Source organism: Lissotriton helveticus, chromosome 7 (assembly GCF_964261635.1).
Source record: "Lissotriton helveticus chromosome 7, aLisHel1.1, whole genome shotgun sequence".
In the NCBI taxonomy this organism is placed as follows: Eukaryota; Metazoa; Chordata; class Amphibia; order Caudata; family Salamandridae; genus Lissotriton; species Lissotriton helveticus.
The window spans coordinates 928,518,314-928,545,021 of NC_136068.1; the positions used below are offsets into that span (position 1 = coordinate 928,518,314).

Consider the following 26,708-nt stretch of genomic DNA (forward strand, 5'->3'; position numbering starts at 1 on the left):
GAGCATCTGCAACATCTGGGACGGGGTATTAGCTTGCCAGGTACTTTCGACTTTCAAAACTCGATTTTTAATTTGTGGGCTTGAATTCTCGACTAATTTAGTAACAAAAAGGTGAGGGTATGACTCACTACTTGTCTTGAGGCCACTGTTGATGCTAAAACATTTCTCAAATCTGGAATAAAAATCACTAATATCTTCGTCTTGTTTCTGTTTACAGGCTGAGATTGCATCCCAGTCTTCTTTTCTAGTTGTCAATAATCTAGGTAAAACTTGTATTAATAATTCTGGTAATTCTTTACATTTCGCTCCAAGACCGGTACCTGGTACTCGTGCCTTGTCTTCAGCTTCTAGAACTGCCCAATCGATCTTTTTCTCTCCCACCTCCCATTCTTTTTCCTTGAGCTTTTCATACACCCCTGCGGGCAGCAGAACTTTTAACATTTTAATTATATCTGGATACGTGTATTCTCCCATACGGAGCATGTCTTTTAATTCTCGATGGAACCCTGCTGGATCTTTATCATGACAGGGAATTAATTTCTTCATCTCTAGGAGTTCCATCTTTGTAATCGGAGTGTAAACAAACACTCGTTCTAGTTCGCCACCCGTTCCTCTAACTGGGTGGACTTCTCGTAACGGATTCTGTCTCTCCATGTAAAATGGTTTACTTTCTGGGGGTGAGACATGAACAAAATGCGGGTTCAGAAACGTTCTATATTTGTGACGCTGTTCTAGAATGACACTAATTAAGTCGATACCTAAACCTTTCCATTTATACTGGAGTAACTCGTTCAGGATATCATGTAACGGGCCTGGATCAGAGTGCTGACCCTCATACAATGTTATGAGGTGCTGAATCATATACATACCCGCCAGTCGTTGCTCGGCTGGGGGCATTTTCAGAAACATTTGTGCCACTATTTCGTCTGGAAAAGTGGTAGAATCAGTAATCCATCGGACTGCTGATCGGACTAGTTCTTGTTCATGCATGGTACTCAACTCACTGTAACCGATTCGTGATTTCAGAATGTGATCGGTAGCTTGAAACACTTGTTCTAGAGAACCTTGTTCTGGTGCTGGATGATGAAAAATAGACTTGTGTTCTAGGCGTAAATGGCGATCTGGAAATCTAGATTTTCCTACATACGCTATTCTGTCGGGATTCTCGTCGTCTAACTCTTCAGGATCAGAGTTACTTTCTTTCTCGCTTACTTGTGCTGCTTTACGCTGTTCGTGTAACTTTATTATTTCTTTACGGATTTTCTTGTACATACTCTCCATAGCACCGACGGTCTTGTGCTTACCCTCGGCTATACTATTACTCCACTTTGTCAGGGCTCTCATTTCGGCTTGATTTTTGGACGGGTAATCTTGTTCTCTTATTAGACAATTAATCAGAAACTTTAATATCATGAGCTGGGTCTCAGCTTTCCTTTGGGACATGACATCACTAATACTTTCTGGATCTTCCCCTGTACGGATGAAACGATATATTCTGTCTAGATCTTCTTTCATATTCGGTAGGGTGACTAGATACTCGGACACATTTCTTACGCGTAATGAATATAAAACCATATCATCCTCGCCTGGGACTGGGTCATAGCAGCATTCGGCAAGGGATTTTCTTATTTCTGCAACAGACTGATGTCTGGGCGTACGTTGTGACGCCTGCATATGTAATTCGGCTGTCGTTAAACGCTTATGTGGCGGCGGGGTTCGAGGAGGACCTCCTCCTGCGGCCCCTAAACTAGAATCATCAACTGATGCTTTTCGTCTTTGCACGGCAGGAAGTTGAAATGCGGGCTGGACCTGTATGGCGGGCTGGACCGGGGGTACCGTAACAGGTACTCCGGTGTCTGGAGGAGCGGGAAGTGCCTGATTTACAGGGACTGGCGGAGCGCGAACAGGATTTGCATATTCTGGGACTGTGTCGTCCAAATAGGACGAAATAAAAATATCAGCTGCGGTCTGTTTGTGACGTAACTTGGTCGGAACTAATGGTGGCGGGAAATTACTGGATGCCTCTGGGGTCGCTTTTGGCAAGCCCTCGGCAAGAAGAGGATACATACCCTTAATGAGGGCATTCCTCTGTCTGTCTGATTGTTCGGCTTTAACTTGTTCACCTATCTCGATTAATTCTTTTTCATGGGCTCGTTCTAAGGATTCTCTACTTAATTCTGACTTTCTGATTTCTTTTTCGGTTCTTTTATGAGCTTCTTTGTGCCATAACTCGATGGCATCTTTCTGTGACTGTCTGGCTTTCTTTTTCCATAATGCCTCTTCTACTCGCATGATGCACTCGGCATCCCATGTACCCGATACGGGCCATCTATACTTTTCTTCTAACTGTTTGGTATAATCTACCCATAAGTCTAGATACAAAATGGCGCTTATGCCATGCTTCTGATACATAAAATGACCTGGACTGTCCCTAGGCGGAACTGGAACTGCTGCTTCCAGCAGACCCTTTCTAGTTTTTAACTGACGTAACTTAGAAAACAAGGGCATGACTGGACTGTAATCTAGACACAATACAATACACAATGAACACGATACTTATCCCCCATTCATACCACGACATTAAAATACATGAAGAACATTTAAAAATAACAGTTCGAACAGAATACTACCTGGAATACGGAACACAGAATACATGAATTTCCTCGAGAACAGAACTGACTGGAACAGAAACTAGGTGCACTGCTGAAACAGTACGAAACTTACCGGTCTCATAAAGAGACACGTCAGGACCCGCATCCACCGAAGTGGACACTTCGTTTGTGGGTCTGTGTACCACCAACCCACGGACCAAAGTCAATTAAATTGACCCTGTCTAGATACTACCCCAGTAATGGTACTCACCGGGCAGCAAGAACGGAAGGCCTCAGACTGGACTGGACCGCTTCGACGACGGACGACGAACTTCGGACTTCAGTTACGGGTGGACCTCCGGATACCTCGGACCTTGGACTCTCGGCTTGGGCTCTGGTCGGGACTCGCCGCGTTCCTCCACCGTCTCGTTTGGATGCTGGACCGCCTCCTCCGTCTCCTCCGTGGGCCTGAGGGATACTTGAAGCAGAAATATCTGCCGGTGCGCAGAAGAGTTCCGTCACGACTGCAGAGGGTCAGGGGGTCGGCGTGGCTTCACCGACGCGTGGGGAAAGGGTAAGTCCCTGTTCGGGCGCCATTATGTGGTAAATAAATAAATAATACCCTATTTTTGAATGAATAAATGAATAACAGATAGCTCAATAAATAAGAGTCAAGATTCGAGGTAGTAGGAGTTTTTGCAGGTTTAATACAGCATAAGGACAGGAACAGGATGACCTGCACGGGAATAGGATGGCAGCTGCCGGGGACAGGATCGGGAATGACGGCGTCTAACTTTTAATAACAATACATGAGCATATATACATAACGCAAACACATAGCATTACATTGCAATAGGCGTAGCAGTGGGTGGAGCAATAGGCGTGACGCGTAGCAGTCGCGAAAGATAAGGGTGAAAAGAGGTGTAACAGGGCGTATACATAGACATGTGATGCAAACGTAACAGAATATGTCATGAATGGGGCGGAAACCATGGAGGGGGCTACCTGAGGAGCCGGGACCTCTAACCTGATGGTGCGCGCAAACTAGCAATGACGTATCACTAGGAGAAGCTGGGGGCTATGAACTCTGTGCTAGGAGCAGAGACTGAAGTCTGGAGAGTCAGGGCGACATGTACCTAAGCAGTATCTAGTATCTGATGTTTAGAGAACATGTTGATATAAACTAGAAGTCAGGAGGGGAAAGGCTAACTTGATTCTAAGACTGGAGCATGCATTATTCTACATGTAGTGCGTGATGAAGAATATTAAATGACCATTAATACAGTATTTCTCTAACGTGGAGACGTGAAGGCTAGACAATGACGGAAACTATCGATGCGATTCAGTAGCTTTAGGAATGCAGAGAAGGAGGACTGAACTGATAACTGGAATCATAACATATTCTTGGCAGACTCAGAGGCAGAGCCAGGGTGAGCCGGGCACTGCGAGGCAGGAAGTAAGTGAAGGGTCGAGGATACAGGTGGGGGCTGTATCGCTCCTCAGCGAGGCTTCAGGAGACAGGAGCTGAATCTGGTGTCCGGGCCCTTTTGAGGCCTAGAAACGGGGACTTTTCAATAGAATAACGTGCACACTGAGAAGCGTGGCAACGTAGTTTTACATAGGCCTGATATTCGTAGTATTCACGAGAACTGGAAACTGGCATACTAGAGGTGGACACAACTGTAATTGCGTCATTAATCGAACATAGGGAATGCATATGCATATTTAATCATGCACACGTAACATATGATGGATGACACGTAGGGACACAGAACATGGCAAAATTTACTTTTCCACAGTCTGGTAGGTGGGGTGAGGGGCATATAAATAGGGGGGCTGGGCCACAATGTGCTCAGACAGAGTGTGGACATGAATGTGAAGGGACCTGCTGCCAGGATGTACCACCACATGGGCCTGTGTGCTGGCTCCTGTGCCCAACTGTAACCCCTCTGCTGTCCCCAGGGCTAGTGAGAGCCCCACTGCCGGAGTCAAGGCTGCTGTATCAGGAGGAGTGCCACGTTAAGGAGGAGGATGGTTCCTAGGACCTACAGCCCTGCCCTGATGAGTGACCACTGACTGCTGACCTTGCCCAGTAGTACCTGCTGCTCTGCTACTTGGCCCCTGAAGAAGAAGAGCGCTATATTGGGCTGGACTGTACTCCCAGGAGGTGAGGAGCACTACCTTTGGTCCCTGACGCTGCTGGTGGAACCTTGCGCCTTGTGAGCGTTACATGTGGATTGCCAGGGGAAGAGAAGCGCTATGTTTGGATTGCCTGTACCCCCCCCTGCCTGCTATCTAGCGCTTGGTGAGGGCGGCGCTAGCTACCGAATGCCCAGGAGAAGGGGAGCCCTGTCTTCTGCCCCCAGAAACTGGTGGTGCTGCCTAGCACCTGTTAAGCACTACTCTTCATGACCCAAGGGGGAACTGTGTGTTTAAACATATAGCGGGAGCCCACCCCTGGTGCGTACCTGATTAGGAGCCCAGAGGGTGCCCACAACGCGTGATTGTGCAGTTGCGCTGACTTAAATGAAAGCGGGTGCCCACCCCGCAACGTGGTGCATATTGAAATTAGCGGGTGCCTACCCCGCGCTTAGAGACTGCCCAGAATCACCACCGCAGCCCGGGGCAAGACAAAGGAGAGTGCCGTGTCTTCACCCCCAGCAGGTGCCTACCCCGCGTGCGGCCAGGGAGAGAGCTGCTGCATGAAAAAGGCAGCGGGAGCCCACCCCGCTGTCTGCTGAAGAAACGGGTGCTCACCCCACACTTCAAACTGCCCGACATCACCGCCGCGGAGCCCGGCAAAAGCAGGAAGTGAGGGGGCCCTCCTGGAGGTGGGCGGGTCTGCAAGACAGAAGTGGGCGGGGCTCTCCGTGAGCTGAGGAGAGCCCCGAGAAGAAGCGGGATCTTCAGCGAAGCCCCGGGTCCCAGGAGGGGGCGCGGGTGAAGACCGGCGAGGCACTGCTGCTGTTGACGGGGGATCTCATGCACTGAGGAGAGCCCCGCCACCTCAGCAGGGAAGAAGAGGGAGTCCGGAGCAGCAACCGAGAAGGAGCCTAGCAGTCCCCGGTGATGGCCGCTGAAGAGCCGGGCCCTCAGGCGCAGTAGATGGCTGTGCCTCCCTCTTGCCCCGCCCCCAAGGACTGGTGAGTGGGGCAGGAGGCATTGCCCCTGGAGAGTGAGGGCAGAGAAGGGGGGGAGAGCAAGCTGTCGGCTCTCCTCACGACGCAACGCCCAAAGTGCCGCAAGTGATTTGCGGGGCTCCCAGGTGGAAGGGAGAGCCCAGCGTGCAGTCCGAGAAGCCTGGGCCCCAGGAGCAGGACCCGGGTGAAGAGAGGAGTGCTGGCTGCCACAGGAGAAGCGGGCCGTGTCCAGGCCAAGAGGAAGCCAAGGGGGCTTAGGAGCTGACGTCGGGAGCCTGCCTAGAGAGCCTGGTGAGTGGGGCTCTGCCTGCTAGCGGTTGGGGGGGTCGGGGCACATTGCTGATGCCCGCCCCGCCCCCAAGCCAGCATTCTGTTGTGGGCTCCCTTGCGCCTGTATAATTTCCCAGCTGCCCCGTCTGACATCGGGCAGTTGCACCGTAGGGCAGTATTAGTATTCGACGTCCACGAGGGTGCATTGCTGGAACTTCCGAGTCCCAGAGGAGGGGGCTCCACGTCTCAGAGTTGCTTTGGGGGCGCCAACAGACCCAGGACTAACTTTAGGGTATTCAACTGCCCCGCAGGACAGTGGGCAGTTGCCACGTAGGGGGCAGCCACAGTCCGTGGAGGGAGTTACGGTGGGGCAGGGAGGCGGGGAGGGGGTAGGGCGGGGTGGAGGGTGCTAAAAACAGGCATATGGATCATTGCAGGTAAGTACACAATTTAATTAATAAAACAAAATTCGTAGCGCGCACTGCATGGCAAAATGCGATGCTGTGCGCGCTACGAATTTCGTATTTAGTGAGTTGTCTTTGTTATTCTACTTGGGTAAATGAGAACTGTGTGCACTACCGTCCTGTGAAGATTTCTCTACCTTCTTCAACTTAAAGACTGACAACATCAGGAATGATCTCCTCACTGATCTAAGTCTTTACTCTAACCCTCAAAGTAAAACGCCCATTGAGTTAAAAAACAATGCTTCGTGGTCATCCTTTGAAATGTATTCGGAAGAAAAAATTGCCAAGATTCTTAGCACACTGAAGCCTTCCAATCACCTGACTGACCCTCTTCCCGCAAACGTCGTAAAGGACTTTATCCCATTACTTCTCCCCTTATGGACCAAAATCATTAATAGCTCACTTCAACAAGGATGCATCCCGGACTCCCTCAAAGTGGGACAGGTCTCGCCTATATTAAAGAAACCCACAGTGGACCCATCCGAGCGTAACAATTATCGCCCTATCACCAATATCCCTACCCTGGCCAAACACCTAGAAAAATGCGTACACCTTCAACTGACTAAACACATCGAGCACTTTCACCTCCTCAACCCATACCAATCAGGTTTCCGAGCAGGCCACAGTACTGAATCAGCCATGACCCACATTATTGATGATGCACTTCAAATTCTTGATCAGAATGGTTCTTGCCTCCTCATACTACTCGATCTCTCTTCAGCCTTTGATACGGTCAAACATGAGAACTTACTTAAACTGTTGAATCTCAGAATGGGTATCTCAGGGACAGTTCTCAAGTGGTTCATCTCCTTTCTGCACAACAGGACCCAAAAATTCAGGATCAATAATACCATGTCCACTCCAGTTCCTGTAACATTCGGTGTCCCTCAAGGATCCTCCCTCTCCCCTACTCTGTTTAATCTAGTCATGGAACCACTTACCGCACTACTCCAAGCATCTAATGTTCAATTCCACATGTACGCAGATGACACCCAGCTCTACCTCAAAATACACACCCTCGATGACATCAAAGTACTCAACACAACGCTTAGGAACACAAAGACCTGGCTAGCAGAGAATCACCTCAAACTTAACGCGCTAAAAACAGAATTCCTCCTAATAGCACCTCCCACCAAAGTCCCCATCACTCAGGACTGGCTTAATCATCTCACTGCTCTCAACATTCAACCTACTATTGTGGACTCAGCGAAATCTTTAGGCATAACCCTCAACGACAATCTCAACATGCATCATCACATCAGCAATGCAACAAAGGGAGCTAATTTCCATATCAACACATTGCGTAAGTTGAAACCTTTCCTTCCTCCCAAGGATTTTAAAACTGCAGTCCAAGCCTTAGTCATCCCTCGAGTGGAATATGGAAGAGTTGCCCTCTGTGGTCTCCCCTTATCGACAATCGCACCACTAAAAGCCACTATTAATGCTGCAGCCAGGCTTATCACAGGCTCGAAAAAACGCTCACACATCACTCCTGATCTAAAAGCTTTGAACTGGCTGCCCTACGAAGCCAGAATACATCTGAAAATCGCCTGTATGACCCACAAAGCTTTACACCACAATTCCCCCAGCTATCTCGCTCAGAAACGGACAATCTCTGGTGGCTCAAGAGCGACAAGAAGCGCAGACAATCTTCTTTTGAAACCTCGGAGATTTCACAAGAAAAAACCTTATAAACGCTCCTTCTCAGGAATGGCGCCCAGGATATGGAATGCCCTCCCACCAGAAATCAGACTTATCTCATCCACGATATCCTTCAAAAAAGAATTAAAAGCTCTCCACTTAGCCAAATTTACCTGAACTTTTTACCATTGTAATCTCGTATCTCAGTACTCTTCCTCCTGAGACTTCGTATATTGTATATTGGATGTATATTGACCTCCTGTGCACTGATGCTACCTTACCTTGTCTTTCTTTTATCTTGTAACCATTTACACTTTTTTCCTCAAATGTTTTGTTTAATTATTACTCATTTGCCTTTTTCTCCCACTCTGTTTGTAAAGCACTCTAATATCCGTAAGGATCTTGTTCGCGCTCTATAAAAATTTCAAAATAAAATAAAGAAATACTACATTCATGCTGGTGGGTCTTTTGCTGATTGTAACTTAATTTGATCTAGCTAAACATATTGTACTTAAATGTACGATTCTCTATTTTTGCACATTCATATAACTTAAAATATCAAGGAGGAGTTTAAAATGTTCTCTTTTATGATTTCAGTCTCGGGTGAAAAGTAGTTCTGTTTTTTTCAAGCCAAATTCTTTCAGCCATATATATCAGTTTAGGATGATAGCTCATATCATACAAAAGTATGTTTGCAACGTAATACAAGATGAAGACCTTTAATTCAGGTTTTTGTCATTCAGTTTTCAGTATTGTTATGAACTGTCAAGCAAATGCACCAAAGTAAAAAATATATGATTTTCAGATATAACAGAGAAATGGACAATTCGATTCTTCAAAAAGTTTTGTTTAGATTTCTCCTAGTCCGACTACAGACGTTATAAAAAGGTGTCCACTTATTATTTAATTAAATGATAAGTTTTAACAAGAAACGAATATGCTATTATTTTACTGTCCCTGAGGGATAATGCTGACTTATTGGCATTTGTTTGTATACGTTCACTGGCTACTTGGTGTCTGCATTCCTAGCCTAAAGTTATGAAGTTGGACATTCTGGAAGCATCGTAGGTAGCTGGATAGAACAGAATCGAGGAAATATGAAACCAGTTGTTTCATACACTTTAATTGAATATCGTTTAGGGCATAATTGTAGCTCAAGGTCTGTTTCAAATAACTTGCATCTTTTGCAAAGGAAACAATAAGCAACACACACAACATCAGTCCAATAAACATAAAATATCAATAGCCAATAAAAATTATGAAATAGCGAGTTTAGGAATTATTGGACGGTCTTGAAAGAGAGCACATTTTTATCTAAGTGTAAATCCTGTGGCAAAGTATTCAAGAACCAAGGCCTGTGCACTGATTCCGCACTGTGCCAAATCCCTCCTTTGAAAGAGAGGCACCAGCCAGATAGAGTTTCATATTATCATCTCCTCCAATAATCTCTTTTATGTCAGATTAGATAATGTAATGTTAAACCCAGGACCGTTCAGATGTCAAATGCAGCACTTTAGTGCATCGAGGCGTTTCATGACCCTCAGAACAAGTATAATTCAGTAATTACTTCCCTTTCATTGGGTAGTGTTTAGTTTGAAGTATTGTAAGCTAGGTTTTCCTTTTTTCTCTGTCTCTTTCCCTCTCTTTTGTACCTGCAGAAGCTGCCAATCACATGTTGAACAAGCATTTACAATGCAATAGGTCTCGCATTCGAAAAAGTTAGAGCTATAGGCATTGTAAATGACAAACTTTTTATTTATGGGTTGGTTTTGAAAACAGATAAATAAATGGCATTGTCATTTACAATGCCAATAGCTTAATCTCTCGCAAATGTGATACCTATTGCATTTGCACACACACACACACACACACACACAGAGCCACACACACACAGAGCCACACACAGACACAGAGCCACACACAGACACAGAGCCACACACACACACAGCCACACACACACAGAGCCACCCACACACACACACACACACAGACGGGGGTAATTCAGGCCTGAAAATGTATGAATAAGGACCGTGGGCAAAAGAGCGGGTGATGTAAGCTAATTAATGGTGAAAAGAAGAGGCTTCTGGTGGTAGAGAAAGACATAGTAGACGAGGGAGAAAAGAAGCACAAGAGAAGCAGGAGGAAACACGGTAGACGAGGAGACAGGCAAGGGCGGGCACAGAGCAGTGTTGCCAAGACACTTCGAACCCAAACACACAGCGCCTAGAGACTAACAATGGCACAGCGCACTAAGCAAAGTGTTACTGATGAGTGAAACGCACATATCATATAGTATTGAAGTATGCCCCTGCTGTAAATGTGTACTTACCTCGTTTACTGCGCTCAGCCAATCAGGAATTTAAATACTCCCCGTATCTCCCCGGTGCTCCAGTGCTGACACGCTCTGAACAGCATCTATTCTAAACCCCGCGAGACAATTTAGCTAGGTGCGCCCTACCCACAAAGTCAGTATTATTAGCTGCGCTGCTTGCTCCAAGCCTAGAGAGCATTGGCCAGGTGGTTTTTCTTGGACCAGCGGCACATGCACAATACCACCCAGCTGCTTTCACTTCCCTGGAAGGATTGCTCCCAAAGCAAGCTAATTGGGCACTGGGTACACATGATCTCAAAAGGGCCGGGCAGAAAACGAGCCCGTTGCTGTCCGCACACAAAAGAGAGGCAGGTATGGGGAGCCCCAGCACCGATTGCCCCGTTCACCTGAAGGAGTTCAAACAAAAGTCAATTATTGACTTCTTCACCTGGAGCGAGGCTCCTGTGAACAACTCGATGCCACCAAAACGCCCTGTATCAGAACAGTGCTAAATGAAAACGTGCTTTTAACAGACTTTCTGCATTATTCAGGGATCTTTATGCGGCAAGAATGAATCACACATGTAACTGTTCGGTAGACGCTGAAGGCGGATGGAAATTGCGTGGATTTTTGCAATATTGAGGGTTTAAATGTAGAGCAAAATATAGGACTGTGAGAAAATAAAATATGAAGCTGTTACAAATGTCTGAATACACATGGTATAACCAAACATGACCATGCCTATACGGAATCCGTACGGCAGCGGTAATATGAGCATTGCAGAAAGGAATGGCCTATTCAATGTACCAGAACACCCCCAGGTCATCAGAAGCAGTCAATGCAGACCCCATGAGAATTTATAGTAATACAAAGGGGGTGTGGACGGTTGTTTATACACAAGAGACAGCCCTCGTCCTCCCAAGGAGCAGGCTTGAGACTGAAGGAGAGGAGGACGTAAATTTGAGGTAAAAGACAGATACCTGTACGCTTTGTGTGTCCCGAGCCGGGGGCAGAATGGCGCCCAGCAGACCCTAGCTGTACCAACGCTGTGCCAGCAGCCCCCTACCAGGGGCGTCGCACATCGTGCAGCACACACCGGAGGCAGTAAAGCCTCCCCACCTCTCACGGGGAACCCTCTTACCTAACACCACAATGGCAGAGGGGCAACAACCCATCTTTACCAATATGCGGCCCAAACGCCACTGACCCTTGCCACTCAGTAACTCCCCTCCCCCACAACACATACACATGCACGGCTCCTCCCGCCTTCAGCCCCCGACAAGAGCATATGTGGGGGAGGGGGTGGCAGCGTTGCCAGCCTGCTCGCCTTCTGTGGGTCCAGACCCCCTTTTGTTGCCACCCCGGGCTGGCGGGTGTGCAGAGAGCCCTCTTCTCCCCGAAGGTCGGAGCGGGTTACCCTCCCACGCCTGCCCCCTGCCTCCCCGGGAAGCCCCAAAGCCGTCTACAGCCCGGTGTGCTTCCATCACGCTACCCATCAGCTGGCCGCTTCTCATCCTCGTGCCATACAATGCTTGGAGGGGGCTCAAAAATCCTCAACAGGCCGGCGTGGGAAATACGGAAAACCTCGGCCTCTCTGAGAATCCTCCCCGCCAGGACATCCCCTCCAGGGCAGGATGGGGGTCTCCGGCCATCCCTTCACACGTAGGCTCGCCCCCTCCTCCAGAAGGCTCGCCCCCTCCTCCACTTCCAGGCTCAGTGGAACTTCAGGGCCAAACAGAGATTTCTCTGTGCCATCCTCACAGGTCACACCGTAGGCACTTCCACTGAACGAAAAAAGGCTTTCAAAAGCCAAGAAATGAGCAGTAATTTTTCCCCTTCCTTACCCCAGCATCCAGAAGAAAAATCTTCCACGCCGCCACTGTTGTACCCTTGTACAGAAGAGGACAATGTCCCGCGGTCCGCCTCTCCACTCTCCCACCTCAGCCCTCCAAAAAACCCTCAGCGTCGCTGTGCAACTTTCTCTTCAAGATGTAGCCGCTTCTCCTCTGCTTTAGTTCGCCCGATCTTCTGCCTCTGTTGAATAAAAAAGAAAAGAGGAGATTTCCAACTTTCTGAAGAGAAGTTTTTTTCGTAACGTTGGGAAAGTTAAGTTTCGTCCTCCTCAGTGGCTCTCTTTGAGACTCCTTCTGTTTTTTCCCCCCTCTTCCCCTCCCTCGCTCCTTGGCGAGATTCTCTCAGGAATGCAACATGTTGGAGGCAGACTAAAGAAAGACCAAAAAAAGCCTTTTCCCTCCCCCTTGCGGCGCTCCTCCCCGTCCCCTTTAGGAGAAGTGGGAGGAATGGAGGGAGACGAGAGGAAACTAGTTCTAAGAAACAACTAGAGCGTAAACTTAACAAGACAAGCGCTCGCCAGGCAGCCGGCACCCGCCCTTTACTTTTAACATTAAAAGTATAGAGTGGGTGCCGCTATTATACCAAAAGTAAAGAAATAGATGTTTTTTCTGTTTCTTTACTTTTGGTATAATCGCGGCACCCATGTTTTACTTTTAACATTAAAAGTAAAGCGCGGGTGCCGCGATTATACCAAAAGTAAGAAATAGAAAAAACATCTATTTATTCACTTTTGGTATAATCGCGGCACCCGCTCTTTACTTTTAATGTTAAAAGTGAAGCGCGGGTGCTGGGATTATACCGAAAGACCGCTTGCCACAACGCCAAGTTTTTTCTTTTAGAGCCATCCCACTTGGACGGCTGGCATAGAAGCTTTCTTATCTTCTTTATGGGGCGAAACAGATGGCCCCATAAAGAAGATAAGAAAGCTTTTACTACAGCAGTAAGTCAAGGAAGCTAGTCCATGTGGGATGGCTTCAAAAGAGAAAAGAGTACGTCACTAGGACCTCTTTTCCAATGGCTGGCCACAGTTTAGCCTGAACGGTGACGCTAGCCAATGGAAAAGAGGGGCGGGGCTTAACCTCGCTAGTGAAAGTACTTTATCTCATTAAATCTCACCAACGAGACTGCGCATGTGCGCAGCCATCCAAGGCTGAGACTTAAAAACTCTGGCTATAGTGGACACTGGCAGCATGTAAAGGTCAGAAGGGCAGCCCCAGAGGAGGGCAGACAAGCCAGTAAGCAAGTCGTTTTTAAACCCAGTCAATGAAAGATTTCCACAGAGACATTGAGCAGGGCATGGTTTGTTTCCCTGCTTGGATGAAACCTGATGGAGGATTCAAAGACCAGACATGTTTGCAAGGCGTTATGAATATTCAGTGATGGCATCTACAAACTGGATGTTGGTTACAAGTCTATAGCTTACAGGGAGGAAAGAGGATCACAAATGAGTCTTTTTATTAGTGGGAAATTTGTCACAATCATGGTTAGATTTTATTTTCTTGTGTGCTAAAAAAGACTTATGTAGTTTGGGTTTCACTTGTATGTACTTTTCGAAATACGAAACCCACAGAGCATTCCTGTCACTTTGGCTAAAGTGTCATACTACATTTACTCAGATGAAAAGCAAAGTCCTCTATATGAACCTTCTGTGCTGACCTATTGTCTTGTGTATAGGGGTAGGATGCTTTAAATAATGTGGTCTTCATGATTAGGTTTAATTCTGATGGCCAACACTATTGAGTTACCACCCTCTCAATAATTGGCGATGGCTGTGCCCTATAGTTGGCCCTAGAGGCTGTGTAACTGATGGGTATATATCTTGCATACTGCATAGGCTCTTTATTCGTATGATAAGGTGGTGAAGAAAAGATGAAATGACTGTCTTCTTCCATTGCTTGCGCCAGGTGACTATACATCAAAGAATCCTGCCAACATAAACACACTTTGTTGTTCAAGGCCATTCATGACATCAAACCTTTCTATGTGAGGTAAACAGTGTTTAGACAATTAAGTCTGGGTCTCCCACTCTGACAGAGCCAAACACCTGGTTTCCACAGTAAAACACTCCTCCAACATTACTCCTGTAAATGACCAAGGATTTGATAGCCTTTTTCGCTTTGTTTGTGAAATGCACACCATGGTAAATACATTAAATTAGACTATTTTCTCCTGTTGCAGACATCAACAAAGTTTGTGGCTTTTCTTGAAGGGATTTCGAAACGTACCACTCTCACCTATTTTAAGAAACCCTTTCCTACTCATAATAGAACTGAATCTTAAGTTCGTCATTAAGAAGTCTCTTTCCCCTCATATCGCTCCTCTTTGTTTTTTACTTCAACCTAATTTCCAGTTCAGAAAGTTTAATATTGTTAAAATAAAAAATGCCTATTTAGATCTGATGAGAAGTTGCATTTTTTGGTAAGGACAATATTTGTTCTGGGATCTTTCCAAGGCAACCCAGCTCAGGACTGCCCTATTGTGGGTTTGTGCGAGGCTTCTTGTTGAATGCAGCATGTGTTCATGGTCACTCCAGCATGCCGAAAACTAGCAGAGCTTAAAAACATCGATCCAAGTGCCATGTAGAGACATTTGTGGAAGAGCCTGTTGATTTTGCTACACTTCCAGGACGAGGCACTAACATGAAGCAGGTCTCAGAGAGTCACTTGTCAGTTATTGAGTAACCTTACTTGAGCCAAAGCAGTAATTGGAGAGTGATAGAGTTTGTAGGGTAAGCACTAGGCCATGTTTAAACCTGACCCCCCTGACAACAGAAAATCAGTGTAAGGGTCGATTGATAGAGGTCTCAACAAAAAAAATCAAATGCATTTTTAGGTCTCACTCAGGCAGTGCTTGTGCTGTCTCTTCGAGATATGCTGTATTTAGGATATGTGCAAATGAAACAATTGATGGAGGGAATGCTGGACAATGCAAACATTCACACCCAGTCACATGGATCTGGGTTTAATCCATCATTATTTTGCTCACAACCCCACCCCAGTTTGGACCCAGCCATATGCAAATCAACCTTGACCTTGTTCCTTGTGGGATCAGTCCAGCCTGAACTGCCAAGCCAGGTCCTCCCTGGACCGGAAACCAGCATCCTGGGATCGGTTTCAGGGCATCACCCTTCATCAGCCAGGCTAGCTTGAATCCAGTGGTGTAGTGAGCATGGCACCCACGTCTGGGCATAGCCTTCCCACTTAGGGCCACATATGCAAAAGAAACAATTGAAAAACGGAATGCTGAAAAATGCATATTGAGGATATGGGCATTAAGCATCACCCATATTTCTAATTGGCTCCTTTAACTGTCCTTTGTTAATGGCTACTTTCCATTGTTAATATGGTTACTAGTCCCTCCTTTTTTCTTTTTTAACCTCCCAGGAGGACAGCCCCTGTTGCATGTGGTAATACTCATCATGTTATTTATTACTCTCTGAGCACTCTTTTTCGTTAAGGCTCAGGAGCTCACTCACACCCACACTTGCTCTCTCTCCTCGTAATTATAAACAACTACTCTTTATATTTGCTAACACTCGCTCCTGCTCCTTGGCTACAGCTCTACATCTTCACCGCTTGCCCACCCCCACCACCTCTCTGAGGTCTGTTTGTTTAGTTCTTTTAATTTGTCTCTCCGCACTCCCAACACTGCTTGAACGCCCCTTCGAAATTGCAGTTTTTTTAATTTTATTTGTATTCATATATCTCGGGCAGGAGATTAAGTGATTTGCTAAGAATCACAGAATATTGAAGCGGCTCGAACACTGGTCCTTAACTCCTGAGGTGGCAGCTCTGACCACTGAGCCACACCCTCTCCCTCGGGGGACAGCACAATAGTATATATATTTGCTTGTTATGCAAACACGTTGCAATACAAACTACACACGGGCAATTTACAACGAAGAAATGCTAATAACCAAAGCTAGAAAAAAATAAAGGCATTCTTGCGTTGGGTATTAACATTTTTCCGTTGTAATTTGCCAGTGTGCATGTTTGCTTAACAAGCAAATATGTATAATATGGTGTCAATTAGTATTTACTAAGATCCTACAATTTCATAACACTGGAAAAGTTGTATCATACAAGCTCAAGTGCTGTGCGGTATATTTTCTGATTTCCTTATCAAAATGGATGCCAGATTTACACCCACAAAGGATGGCTGAAATTAAACGTGACTACTGTTACCATGTGGGAAGTGTGGTCATGTGACAGTGCTTGAATGCCCGCTAAAGATGACCGCCAACATTCTGTTAAAAGGTGGCACGTGTCAGAACCGAACAGCATGGCTACAGCAGCATCAGCAAGTTACTTCTAAGACCAGCAGTGTGGTGCTTGCAGCTTCGGGAGGGCAGTCCGAGAATAGCACCTGTGGCATACATGCGCTCCGCTGCGGGGAATCCTGCGACTGACATTCACTGTAGTTGACACTGGCTTTACATATGTGTTTGCCGTCCATACGTACACCAATGATTGCAAATGATAGAATGAAAACAAAATACACAAATAATGCATTTAAAATAGCTCTTTTATTATGAAAATGAATCATCTGATGCTGCAATCAGTAAAACATAATTCGCTTTTACTATCAGGGCGCAGTACAGCCAAACTTTTGACATTATATTTTTTTGTCGACACAGCCCTTCATTTACATAGCACTTGGCCTCTGACAGCAGAGTCTAAAAATGGTGCCAGATTGTGACAAACTCCGGGACGGTTGTGGTATGTGAACAAGTACCCACAGGGGACACGTTGGTACCACAAATTAATTTCACCACTACACAAATATGCCAAACAATACCACCCCACACAATTTCAATCCAACAAACATTATTCACTCCACACCACATACATCCACAACACTCCAAGCAAAAACACATGGGTAAAATACATAACCATTTACAACGCCAGTAGCTATAACTCTTGTAAATGCGTGCCCCGTTGCAATGCAAATCCTTGTTAACTCATTTGTGGGCCATTGTTAGCAGCGGGGAAACCTACAGACTGATTCTGTACACATTCCAGTGTATATATCACAGTGGGTTATTCATACTAGTACTCCATTATAGGATGCCTCATATATGTCTCACAAACAGAGTTTTGGAACATATAAGACAACAGGACGTATAATGTCAGAATATTGGTAATTATTTGTCAGTACGACAAATTTAATTTCCAGATATTCTGATATTTTATTCATGTTTTACTCTGTCTTGTTTGTTTCTAAAAAAAAACCTGTTGATGGAAAAGTACATATCAGAAAGATATGTTCGAGGCATTTCAGTGGAATATTTCAACAAATATGGCAGTATGTCATTGCACAGTACCAAAGAATGACCGTGGAGGGAGCGTGGACGGCTGTTTTCACGACAGTACGGAATGAGTGAAATTCAAACAAAATATTTCTGATGGAAACAATAAATACATAGTGAGGTTTATCTGCTGCTGCATCATTATGAAATCTGTCTGTGTGAAATGGAACACAGAAATGAGTGGCTCTGTGCCACTGATTCAAAGGCAGCTGGATGTGAACACCGTCCTCCCAGACGCCTGTTGTGCCCTGGCTTCTTGCGTTTGAATCAAAAGCTTTTATGAGACTCTCTCTCTCGAGAGAAAATACATCAGATTAGCGCTAGGCCTCTTTTCAAACATACATTTCTCCTCTCACCCTCCTCCTGTGTGCTCGCTGCGCCTCCTCCAAGTGCAGCACCTTTTATATTAGCATTTCAAAGGAAGCATTACCTAGATAGTCAGTTTCCTGGAGACCAACACTCAAGCATGCAGTAATTGCATACACCTGAGGAGGGTGAAATGGGGGTTTCAGATCTCTGCCTTCAGTGCATTTGTTTTTGTGCTATATAAAGGTTAGCGCTACGAAGTCTTTTTTTGTTTTTTTGCTTGTTCCCGCTAACCCATGATTTAGATGTCATTCGCTTATACATCTTTCACTCAATGCCTGATACCGATTTCAAAATTCAGCTTCCAAATTGATATCTTGTGTACTTAATGCTCGATGCAAATAGAGATGTGTCACACTGGCGTCTGAGGGCTATTTTCCTTTGTAAACAAGCAGAAAAAACGTTTAGTGAAAGATGGTTGCAGCGTAGAGCTGAAATGAATACTAATTTACATTGATGAATGCTGACATGGGGCGCTGGCGATCTCGTCGAGCTGGGCCCGCTTTGCAGCCAGTAAGTATAACGTTCCAAGAGCCTGAAAAATGACGATTGTTTACTCATCTTTTGCTGACAACTTACATAATGCATATTTTATTTATTTATTTATTTATGATTTATATTAGTTTTTAGTTACCGTTGGCCAGGGCACAAGTCGTATAAATAGAAGTGGGGGGACTGGTAATATGCAAATGACCTAATGACGTCATGTGCTGAACGTGCCCTGGTGTCTGAAAATTACACGGACGTGTTAACCATATTTCTGCGAAGCCCAGCTTCTTGGCAGGGGGGATGGCGCCACCCTGTGAAAAGAGTGGGTGGACGCCATGTACCTGCGTGGACCCCCGACTCGAGCCCTGCTTTTGGCACCCTAGGACACACCTGACAATTTGTAGAACAATCTGACAGTGTGGGGAGGGGACGGCGCCTTGAAGGGCCAGGGCCTCCTGCCGAGAAGTACCTAGGAGGCACTTTTGAACCCCACTCCGCCCCCAAGCCTCCTCCTTCCAAGAGAAAAAAAAAAGCTTGCTGAGGCTAGTGCAGATGTCCCGGGGTAGTTTCACACCTCATAATGGACTTCGTCCAGTTCAATGCCTCTCCAAAATAAGCTGGAAAACCACCATTTACAGTGGTTTTCATATCTTTTTCTCTGCCAGTGTGACCATGTGATGGAAGCCGATATCCAGTGGCGTAGGAAGGGGTGTGCGGTGGGTGCAGGCCGCCCTGGGTGTCATCACTGAGGGGGGTGATAAAATGGCAAAAATATGTGTTTTAAACATATTTTTGCCGTTTTGTCATTTTCCGCACTGGGTTCCACCTGACCTTGCTAAGCCACTGCTGATATCGTGTGTCACACTGTGGCACCATGTGAGGTAGCAGGTATGCTAGGAGAAGAACAACTCGTCGAAGGTACAGTGGCGCTAGAACAATTTTAGAGTGGGGATTTTGCCAGAGGGACTGTAAAAAATACAAGCTTCATACAAAAAGCAAGTATAGCAATGTGCAATGCCCATTCAGCAGGAGAGTGGGAAGGGTGTGGCTTGTAGCTGATTGTGCATTTTGGAGCACTGGTGAGGTAATGCACTGTCATTTGCAGACAGCACATTTTCCAATGAAATGGTCACTAAATTTGCATAGACATGCTGTTTTGCCGGTAAAAAGAAATAGCACAAAAACGAATATGTGCAGTTTCAGTGAACATTTTTCATTTGCTCGTCACCAAGTACAGTGTCTTAATTGCTTTTGATCCTATTAAAATCTTTGTGTACATCACACTTCGGAAATACCAAAAAGTTCTTCATTTTTGCCTTCCTAATTGCTGATATAATTTGGAATGTATCTAGTTTTTTCCCAATTTTTAAATGTGGTTGTGTTCGGGAAAAAATGACATGCTACTGTCTTTTCCTTTCGTTGCATGTTCCGCAGCAGGATTGTCACCTAGATCACTTTTACAACATTTTCTCACTGTGCTGTCAGAAAAAAATATGTGTACCCTCCAGTTTCCGAATAAGCAGCAATTTGTCAGAAGATATAGCCTGATATTTGACCTTTGTCTTTGAACAAACAGCGACTGTGACAGGATACACCGAAAAATTAAAGGAATCTTAATTGCTCATTCACCTTCTGAACTCCAGCATTATTATTTCAGGGGTGCTGTAGCACCCCCAGCGTCCCTGCTTCCTGCAGCTTCCACAAATCAGAAAGCCACCAAAATCACAGGGTATTGCCACTGGATTTGCATAGCATGAGGCAAGGTGGTTCTTTGAGAAGAGGAAGGGATGGGTTTTCTCTGAATGACATAAGGGCGGAGTCTGCGCTGATGTGCATAGACATATTGTAGCACAGTTAAGGCCAATTACTGAGAAACATATGTCACCACCGTTGACCTGTTAGGATTGGTGGTTCATAGGCATTAATGGTTGATGGAATATTCTTTTGTGGAGACCTATCTGGCTGTATTTGCAGTGCATCTGAAAGTGGTCATGAACACGGCTTGTAAAATGAAGAGATGTTAGGGAGGTTCAGAGGGTAGCACTGAGTCAGTCTCCTATGTTCAATTCTGTGTCCATTTGGCAGCTGTGATTTGTCTTATTTGGGCCATGCTCATGTGGTGTTTGAGTGCATCTATGTTTGGCATTTATTACTGAGCTAATAGCAATGGTATGTTGCTCTCGATATCAACCAGTGCATAGGCAAATATTGTTGTTCCTTCAAATTACTCTCAGGAGATATTCTGATCGTTGATGATTCTGCTCACTTGGGTCTTTAAACACAGCCTACCTGTTGATTTTGTAGAGAGTTGCAGTGAACAAGGAAGAGGATCTCAGTTTTAGAGCAGTTTAGTTTGAGTCTGCAATGATGATGTCCCTCGGGATGAGTGTTGCGCTCTACAAATAACATAAATAAAAAAATAAAATAAAACAATGTCCCACTCAAAGTTTTAGGATACTCAGACACTACATCGCTACATGGAAGCTTCAGGGTTTCTTCCGAAGAGGAGAAAGGTTTAAAGGCAAGGAAAAAAATAATCGGTCAGTTGTTGCAATAAGGGTCTGTTGTATCAAAATAATCAACCCACCCCGAAATGAATCTTTAATATTTTTGTTTAGTGTTTGCACCTGATCTACTAACCAAAGTACATTTTGTTGATTGTTGATAGACCATTTGCTTTAAAGGAAATAAAAGCTTAAAATATAAACTTTGTTGAAATTCCATTAAAATGCAAAGGTTATAACTACCGTAGGGCAGAGGTTTTCATTTTTGCTTTAATCTTCTTTTAAGAACAACATGCCTACGTTTATTTTATGACTTCGTCCAATGTCATCAGCTTCCCATACATAGGATGGGTGCCGATGATGATATAGTGAGCAAATTAGTGAGAACCTGCCAATCGCCTCCTGGTGGTTACTTACGTGAGGCACACTTATGCTTTTCTTCTAAGGGTGTCTTATACCTGCACTCTATATTTTTCTTGGCACTAGACTTTTCTTGCAATTACAGTTTACAGATTAAGATCTACGCTAGAGACAGCACTATCTTAGATAAAGTGGGCCCTGAAAACCTGTATAAAAAGGATTTGACTGAAGGTTCAGTCGCTGCTACAGAGAGCTGCATATCGCTGCCACTCCCGTCCCGCTTAACAACACAGACAGGGCTCGTACAATGATGCCTGGTTTTCTGCCCCATCCGCTGTCCAGTAACATGTTTCAGTCCAGATTGTGGTCCTATCATGCCCCCAGCCCGCGTCACCAATGCTGACTTATACTTTGGAAAGAACACCTCATTTTTCAGTGCACATATCCTGCCAGCTGGCCAGTACCATCGTTCAATCCCTTGGCCCACGTCACCAACATCGACCTGTACTTTGTACTATAGCCGACATATGCTTGATACATGTATCCATAGTCAATATTCAGAGCAGTTGGCTCTACTTTAATCAGTGCTTGCCTTAGTTCCTCTCTCTTACCAGGACTCATCCAATGGTGAATTGCACTCCACAGGCATTTTTGTCTCAGTCATACAAATGTAAATGCTAATGATGATTCCCAGATTGTAATGAGGGATCGAAACGTTGTCGACATCGAGTACCATGACTGAGTCGTCAGTCCCTCATTATAAGTTGGCCGGAATTTTCAAGTCCCTATGTGAACCCGTTTGTGCAGGCATCAAAATTCCAAGTTGTGTGGTATAGTGTATGTGGTAATTACCCGGTGCATGAAATTTCTCCCTCTTTGTTACATTTCGGTAAGTCAAACATATTGGCATTTAAGTGGGGAAAAGTGTATAGTATTTACCATACTATGTGGATTTTGGCGCAGCAAGCACCAATATCCACGTAATTCTCCAAAAACTTGTGATAGGTGTTATTTATCACACCCACTAAATAGCGTACTCTGGTCTATAGTTATTTATGATGTGCGAGAAATAACATATTGATTCAGACAAACACAAAATAAGGGCCTAATTGCGTTACACGGAAATGGAATACAAAAAATATGTTTTTCTAAACTCAATAGCGCAGAATACGGCAACATTTTTATTTTATGGGCAATGTTTATTCCGAAATATTGACTCACTATATCTGAAACTGAACGCTGTATTTGTTGTACACATTATTAAAAGACTGTGAAAAAATCATACTTAGAGTTAATGAAGAGAAAGAGACATGTAACCTGCTTTTATCTGTCACCGTGACACATTCCAGATGCATGGATATGAAGGATACACGCTATATTTGACAACATTGTAATTGCTTTTTAGAATGTAAAATTTGACATTGATTTTAAAAATGTAGTATGTCAATTTGTGTAGTTCTAACTGTTACATGTTTTACCATTTTAGAACCTGAAGGAGGAGAAGTTTCCCCCCCAGTGGGAGCCGGTGTGAACAGCAACAGCTGGACCTTCAAATATGGACCTGGACCTGGAAACCAAAAACAACCAGGGCCAATTATCCCACCTGATTTCCCTGACAATTTCATTATCCCAGGGTCTCCCGCCATTATTTCCATTCGACAGGACCAGCCATCCAGCCAAGCCGCTGACAAAGGTAACTTCATAACTTTTGGAAAGAAAGAGGAGACGAAGAAGAAAAAGAAAAAGAAGAAGGGAACCACCAAGACAACTGACAAAAAGGAAAAAGGAAACAGCACTACTGACAACAGTGACCAGTGAAGGGAAATTCAGTTACCAGATTTTTTTTGTAATGATGGCCGATATTTCCTATGTAGCAAATCCCAACTTCTTCCTATTCTTAGTACAGCTCACCTGTACACATATTTATACAATAAGACCAGGACATTTGCTATGTATGTCTATGTTCGAAACGGGTTCTTTTGTCTTCAAAGGTATGTTGAGCCTGGTGCCAGCCATTTTCCTTCACTTTATTATTAGCGTAAAAAATAAAGCTAACAGTTTTGCTACCACTGCAGCAAAAGGGATGCATATTCAAGGGATGTTGGGATCGCCATATTTTGATTGTGGTATCCTGTCACTATTTTAGACGTGGGGCGTGTGTATGTTTGACTGGTTCGTGTTTGGTTTTGTTTGATAAGAAGGAGATTGTATCCAACTGGAAATTTATTCTGGGTAGGATAAGAGTATGAAAATCAGAGAGCAAATGTAATATGTAAAGCGATGAACTAATGAGCATGATGCTCGAAGCATCTTTGCGTTTGGTGGACAGATATATCGGGATGTGGGAGTGATACACTTTTTCCTAAATTTTAGTTAATATATTTAATACGTTGAAGCATAGGCAAGAAACAAGTTAAACTCTTTAGTAGGTGTGTTTTAACATGCAGCCAATGGCTTGGTGCTCTTATAGCGCATTAACATAGGGCTGTTGCCAAATAGAAATGTGCTGACGCTAAGCAAAAACAAAATGGTGACTGATGTCAAGTAAGATATTTCCTATGTTGTATAAGGGGTGGTCTGTCCGCCAATAAATGTGGCAGGATGTGGTATGTTTACCTTTTAACTTCTAAACCCCACCTTATGTAACATTTAAATGTAGTATGCCTTTGTAAAGATCAGGTATTTCCCTCAACGTACGTAACCCCAGGGGAGACAACCGATGCCTAAGATACGTGTTCATTAGTGAGGAGAGAGAGAGTAATTTCAATACACACATGCTGTCCCACTGAATCCAACAGACACACCTCTACAGCCATTACAATGTATACTTGCTGCTATTAAAGTGCTTTAGAAAAATTGCCTGAAACATCTGTATTATATCAACCACCTGCCAATCACACCTTTGTCCTGTGTAGTCACAAAGTGGCTGCCGTTTGCATGTATTACTAATAATAACAAGAACCACATGTTTGCATTTATCTGCACTTTGAGTACACAAGATCTTGTTAAATGGCATCTAATTGTTACAAGTGCAGGATAAGCAGTACTTCCCGTACACATCATACAATCTACTAACGTTCTAACTATGTGCAGTAACCTTGTGTCACCTCCCCACAGTCCCTTTCGGTTTCATTTAAATTTTTTATGAGAATATGAACTGTTGACCCTACTAACACATTATGTGGAAATAAAGTATGTATGCTCTATGCTCTTATGAAACCCCAAACATATTTATTCTGTGCTCGTGTATGTGAATGCAATTGCAACTATTACCCATAGTTGTCTTTAAGCTTTATTGTTGAATGTAAAATTCATATTGCATTTCCTTTTTGTACACTTGTGAAAAAGTGGAGTAGTGTTGATTTTTTAATTCACTGTTTATCAATTTTTTCGTTTATGAAACACACAGTAAAATATCTTTTTAAAACAATAAATCTGCTGATTGAAGTCGTTTATTAATTGATTTTGGCCTTTTCCTCAAATAAGAAAGAAGAGCAATTAAGCTGATTGAAATTACTTTACTGCATTGCACCTCTATCAAATCTCGAGTACAGAGAAATACATATATATATATATATATATATATATATATATTTTTTTTTTTTTAAAGCTCCAAGTTTCACCCAATACTGCAGAACTCGGGACGGGTGCTTTTCTCCTGCAAGCGTGAGGGTGAGTCACGTGTAACATTCCAGCTCCAAAAACAGGCGCATAGCACTCTCGGGACATGGGACATTGGTTATTTTATTTGAGCAAATGTATTTCGGTAACAACCTTCTCAGTACTCCTTTCAAATGCCATCAAGATAACACAGATTTAAATGACTTCACGGATGATTTCATTGGAGGAGTTCATCAAGTAGGCAACAAGAAAGGACTAATAAAGTTTTTAGTACAGATACCAGTGTTGTGGCCGCCATGTCTGCATGTACATTCACCATTTCAGACCTGTTGGTAATCCTTTCGTTTTGCCATTAATAAAAGTTCTCATAGTCTCTCATAGACAATGCAGCATTTCGTTTTGCATGAAATAAAAAACGAAACTTTTTCTTTAATGTACCTTTCATGCAGACATCTCAAAGTCCTTAGTGAAGTACCAGCCTCCGTCCCTCCAACAGACTGGTGCCATATTGACAGTCTCTCTGTCCCTCGCCGCTGCCGTGGTTTTGAATAACACACAATCCTACAGGTTGTTGTCTGAATGACCGCAATCCTTCAGTTAAATGGAGGGACGGAGGCTGTTACTTCACTAAGGACTTTGAGATGTCTGCATGAAAGGTACATTAAAGAAAGCAATCTGGGCCCCATTAAAGTCAGTCACCAACCTGTGGACTTCTTGGAGTACTAGTCCCCTACACCGGACTACAAAGCAGAGACTATGTTTTCTCAATTGGGGCCAGCTGTACTCTTAAAAATGGGAGGAGCCAGGGAGGTTTAAATAAGGGTGAAACCCATTTCCGACCATAAAGGCATCTGAAGAAGACGGAGTGTCAAAAAGCATCATGCCGCAATTACTATCAGTAAAACGATCTTCCTCTGAATCCCCGCTGTGTCCTTTTGGTTTCTTGAAAAGAAGTTGCTGTTTGTTTTATATTTATATATATATATATATATATATATATATATATATATATATATATATATATATATATATATATATATATATATATATATATATACACATATACATATATACACATATACATATATAAATATATATAATTCCATTCGCTTCGCTCGACGCTGCCGCATCACAGTCACTCAGCTTGGACTGTTTTTCAGAACGAACAAATCAGACCCGTATTCTTGTGCCAAACAGTGTTTTATTCCATCAGTTACAGAATAACACCCAGCAAGTCCGCTATGTATGTATATACTTGTCTCTACGACACATGATATTCAAGTGGGAAACTGTGCGCCATTTGTAGGATATTTTAAATTTTCTTCAGGATCGCCACCTGCATAATGAGTTCCGAATGTATTGCATATGTGTTTTAAAATGTACATAAAACCGGAATGTGAGCATGCATCAGCACAACAACACACTGTAAGAACATATCATCCGAGCACTGTCTTATTTTTGTTTTTTATTTTGTGGTGTGTGGAAGCAAATTTTTAAGAAATTCTGTAAAATATACTTCCACATACAATGGAAAAAAAAGACGCAAGAAAAGTGATTGTTTTTAGTTTAATATAGTTAAGTTGGTTCTGATGAGGGACATGAGGTCCAGTGATACGCACAGGAATCATGACAACTGCTCCTTTTGTGGCAAGGCAAATTTGGGTGGTTCTCATAAGAGCAAGCAAATTAAACAAGCATTGGCTAAGCCAATTGGTCTCTGCAATCCCATATGTATTGTTATTGCTGTTGTCAAAGTATTTAGCTATAGTCCCCCTAACAGGTAACCTTT

The 26,708-nt window shown here is 44.0% G+C and overlaps 1 protein-coding gene across 9 annotated transcripts in view; it reads left to right on the forward strand.

Annotated features, from left to right (window-relative positions):
• LOC144769399 (protocadherin alpha-C2-like) overlaps window positions 1-24,753 on the forward strand; it is a 576,427-nt gene extending 551,674 nt beyond the window's left edge. For all 9 annotated transcript variants that reach the window (XM_078653461.1, XM_078653464.1, XM_078653463.1 and 6 more), the window contains exon 4: window positions 22,785-24,753. In XM_078653461.1, coding sequence (XP_078509587.1) covers window positions 22,785-23,116 — 332 coding nt within the window. In that variant the 3' untranslated portion in view covers window positions 23,117-24,753. The remainder of the gene's footprint in view (window positions 1-22,784) is intronic.
• Window positions 24,754-26,708: the final 1,955 nt, after the last annotated feature.